Source organism: Myotis nattereri (assembly GCF_964212035.1).
Source record: "Myotis nattereri genome assembly, chromosome: 11".
Classification (NCBI taxonomy): Eukaryota; Metazoa; Chordata; class Mammalia; order Chiroptera; family Vespertilionidae; genus Myotis; species Myotis nattereri.
The window spans coordinates 66,301,337-66,305,153 of NC_138086.1; the positions used below are offsets into that span (position 1 = coordinate 66,301,337).

The window sequence follows — 3,817 nt, forward strand, 5'->3', positions numbered from 1 at the left end:
GAGGGTGTTATATGGGATAAAACTAGTGTAGCCAATTGTCATACGGCCACAGTTGCTTGTCCTGTGCTATAAAGAGGCCCCTTGCTTGATGTGATGCTAGTATCCCATAATGATGAACCAAACACTCTATAAGCCCTGGAATAGTGATCTACCCTAGGCCCTATGGGACACAAAGACCAGTCTGTACTGGTAACGTGTTGATTATCAAGCTGAAATGCTCTCTCTTCTAGAATAAAAGTGGTTCAGTGTAACCAATTCCTGAGACTCCTTGGGAGATGGTGCTGAATGACAGGCTCAGCTTTGCTCTCCACTCCGGTATGTTGAACATTTGGTAGCATAAGTATAGGGTGTCCCAAAATTCACACAAGATTTGAATTTTGCATGAGCATTAACAACAACAATAACAAAAAATAACAGCTTAATTTTACTTGGCTTATTGAATCATATTCTAATATCTGTTGCCCTTTGATTTCAATCCCTTCAATTTGATAAGCATTACCAAGTACCAATTATGGCCCAGGAGCAGGGACAATGAAGACCACGGCTTTGCGTATGTGCCAGTAAAGCCATGGAGGCTATTTACCCGCTGTGCTATTCCATACATAACCCTATACTGTATACTTTATGAATCAATAAAAAATTTACAACTTTTAATTATAAACCTGTGTTTTCTATCAAAATTACTTCTTGCGTGAATTTTGGGACACCCTATTTAACCGGTCTTTTTTTCTTGTTCTGTTTTCTATTGTTTGCGTCAAAATGCCCAACATAGAATGTTATCACAAGTGATCAGGTGTGCAAAAGAGGATAGCGACCAAGGACAAGTGGGAGACATGACTTTCTTTAAATAAATACTTAAAGGCATCTGGGCCCTACAAACACCTGGGCTCTTGGTGGGTGTGAGGGAGCTGCCCCGCCTGCGGAACCACGAGGGCGTCAGGATTCCCCTCCCCCTATAAGCAATGCTTGGAATCAGGGTGCCAGTTGCCGTGATCACAATGAACCCCGTTCTAGAGCCCTCCCCAGACCTCTACACAGGCTCAGGCCGGTCAAAGACGTCAGAATTTCCAGAAGGTCAATGGTCTGTAAGAGTGAAGTCTTTGGCGCTACTCTCCAGGTCCCTGCATCTAGACGAGGGGACCAGGGGACACGTCTAGATGATTTTCTTCACCTCGTCGTAAAGGACCAGAACGAAGCCACCGCCTATGCCCCTGAGGACGTTGCACCAGGCGCCCTTGTAGAAGGCCTTGAACCCCTCCTCCTTAAAGGTCTTCTGCCCGCAGTGGATGGTCCCCCTGTACATGATATCGGCTCCTTTGCGCCCTGATTGCATCATCATCCGCCGCCTCATGGTGTCGAAGGGGTAGGAGACAAAGCCGGCCACCGCTGTCACCAGCTGGGCGATCACCCAGCTCACCATGATGTGCGTGTCCATGCGCTCGGGGAGCATGCCTTTGGCCGTGTTGTACAAACCGAAGTAGGTAGCCCGGTAGAGGACGATGCTGTACACGGAGATGTTGAAGCCCTTGTACAGGCCCCGGATGCCGTCAGACTTGCTGATCTTCACCAGACAGTGTCCCAGGCCTTTGAACTCCCGCTCGGCCTCAGATTTCCCCACGTCGGCCGCCAGCCGGGTTCTGGCGAAATCCAGGGGGTAGACAAAGCAGAGGGAGGTGACCCCCGCCGCCCCACCCGAGGCCAGGTTGCCAGCGAAATACCTCCAGAACTGCGTGCGCTTGTCCACGCCCCCCAGGAACACCTGCTTGTACCTGTCATTGAAGGCGAAGTTGAGGGCTTGCGTGGGGAAGTAGTAGATGACGTTGGCCAGGTTGCCTCGCCAGAAGGACAGCACGCCCTGCTCCTTGGGGATGCGCAGCATGCAGTCCATCATCCCCTTGTACTGCTTGTCCACTGGGATCTGCTTGCTGGCCTGTTGCACCTGCAGCAGCAACTTGATCCGCTCGATCGGGGCGACGGCCGTTTTGGAGATGGCAGCGGTGATGCCTCCCGCCAGGAAGTCCTTGATGAAAGAGTTTGCCCGTTCCGTCATGGTGGTGCGCAGCGTGGGGCAGGCAGCGGGCTCAGAGCCCAGGGGAGGTGCTGAGAGCCACAGGGTGGGTGCAGCTGGCTGGGAGATGCAGCTGATGGGACCAGAATTCGACCAGCCTTGCTGAGTGGGATCCCATTATGGTGGGGTCATTGTCTGCCACTATGGCTAGCCTGTTCCTGAGCCCATTGTGACAGAATATGAGTGGCTGATGGCAAGGGCAAACAGGTCTACTAGCCAAGTCATTCTATTTGATTGTTGAGTTGTTCCTGGAGAGAATAATATGTAGTAGGCTTGTGCTACATGAGCTTTACCCAGATTTTCTTGTCTCTAATTTTTAAACCTTTCTCCTTCTAGGTCTGGGAACAGCCAATCAAGCTATTTGCCAAGATCTATGAACTATTATACATTCTAATCCCAAGACACATTTATTTTCATATAAATTGGATGACTAAGAGCACCCCTACAATCTCTATCCATTGGGCAATTTTTCTCTCAGTGCTTTCTTTCAAGGTCAACCTTAAGAACTGCAGTGTAGTAGCAATCCACTCAAGCAGATGTGGCTTGAATTTACTTACCTATTTTACCCATCCATGAACTAAGTTCAGCATTTTTTCTCTTCTGTTCCCTGGTCATGAGGGGACTATAAGACCATAAGTGTGAGCTGGGCTAGACACATCAGTGTAATAGTGGTGTATGACATGGGCATTGGATTTCTTGAGTCCAGTATTTCAAGTATAATTGTCCCACACTCAATGCAGATATATCAAAACTTTCTAAATTCTATACTAATGAATATTTCTATCTACAAATTATGCAGCATGAAGGTCAAAGGATCATTTACACTTAATGACTTAAATGCATAACTCTCTTATAATGAATAGGGATATATTATTGCATGTTAGCTTCCATTTACAGGAAGGATGCATTCACTAAAGAGGATTTCCCTTAATTACTTTTAAAATAAAGATGATGATTTATTAATATCTCTTATGTAAATGTAACAACCAGCATTTTTTAAATTGTAACTTTCAGTAGTGTAAATTTTCCTAAAGTTCTTTTCACTGGAGTTTGATTTTAGGATAAATTGAAACCTTTGAATAGCACCATCTGGTCATCTATTAGACAGTGACACACAATACAGCAGTTTCAAAATGAAAGAAGAATTGAAACAACGTTTAAAAGTAAAGGCAAAATGGTTTCAATTTCCCAGATTTCTGAATTGACAGCAGACTTATTTAATAACTGTACAAGTGGGAACATCACATTCTACACCAGAGCCACATTAAAACTAAAATTCATATTTTCTGTAGAAGTAGAAAGTGTACTATATGGTAATTCTAAGTACCTGAAAATGTTATAGCAAAGTAATGGTCTACAAGGAGTCATCTTACAATATTAAAACTGTGTTTTAAAAATGTGTAGATGTCTATAACCAAACTAATAATTGTCCATTTTTAAGTTAACTTAAAAGTATATGTGTCTGGGCAGGAAATGAGCAGAGGTGATATTAATGACTCATCTAAAATTTCTTTATGTCTGCATCTGTGAAGTGACGGTGAAAATAAAAGGTGCAATGTAACTTGGATGAAGAAAAAGAAATATCATCTAAGACAGTAAAATCACAGGGAACAGTCTGCTCACTGAAACCTGTGATCAGTAACTGCTCCTGGCTATCGACTGAAAACTCTTGTAGTGAATGAACTAAATTCTTTTCAAGTAGAAAATGAAAAATATATATTCATATAGAAAAAGCATATGCAAATGTTG

The 3,817-nt window shown here is 44.2% G+C and overlaps 1 protein-coding gene across 1 annotated transcript; it reads right to left on the reverse strand.

Moving 5' to 3' along the window:
- Nucleotides 1-1,153: 1,153 nt before the first annotated feature.
- Nucleotides 1,154-2,050, reverse strand: LOC308527478 (ADP/ATP translocase 3-like; the record flags this gene model as incomplete). The annotated part of the gene is made up of 1 exon (XM_081102798.1): nucleotides 1,154-2,050. The coding sequence occupies one exon, from the start codon at nucleotides 2,048-2,050 to the stop codon at nucleotides 1,154-1,156; it is 897 nt and encodes a 298-aa protein (XP_080958924.1).
- Nucleotides 2,051-3,817: the final 1,767 nt, after the last annotated feature.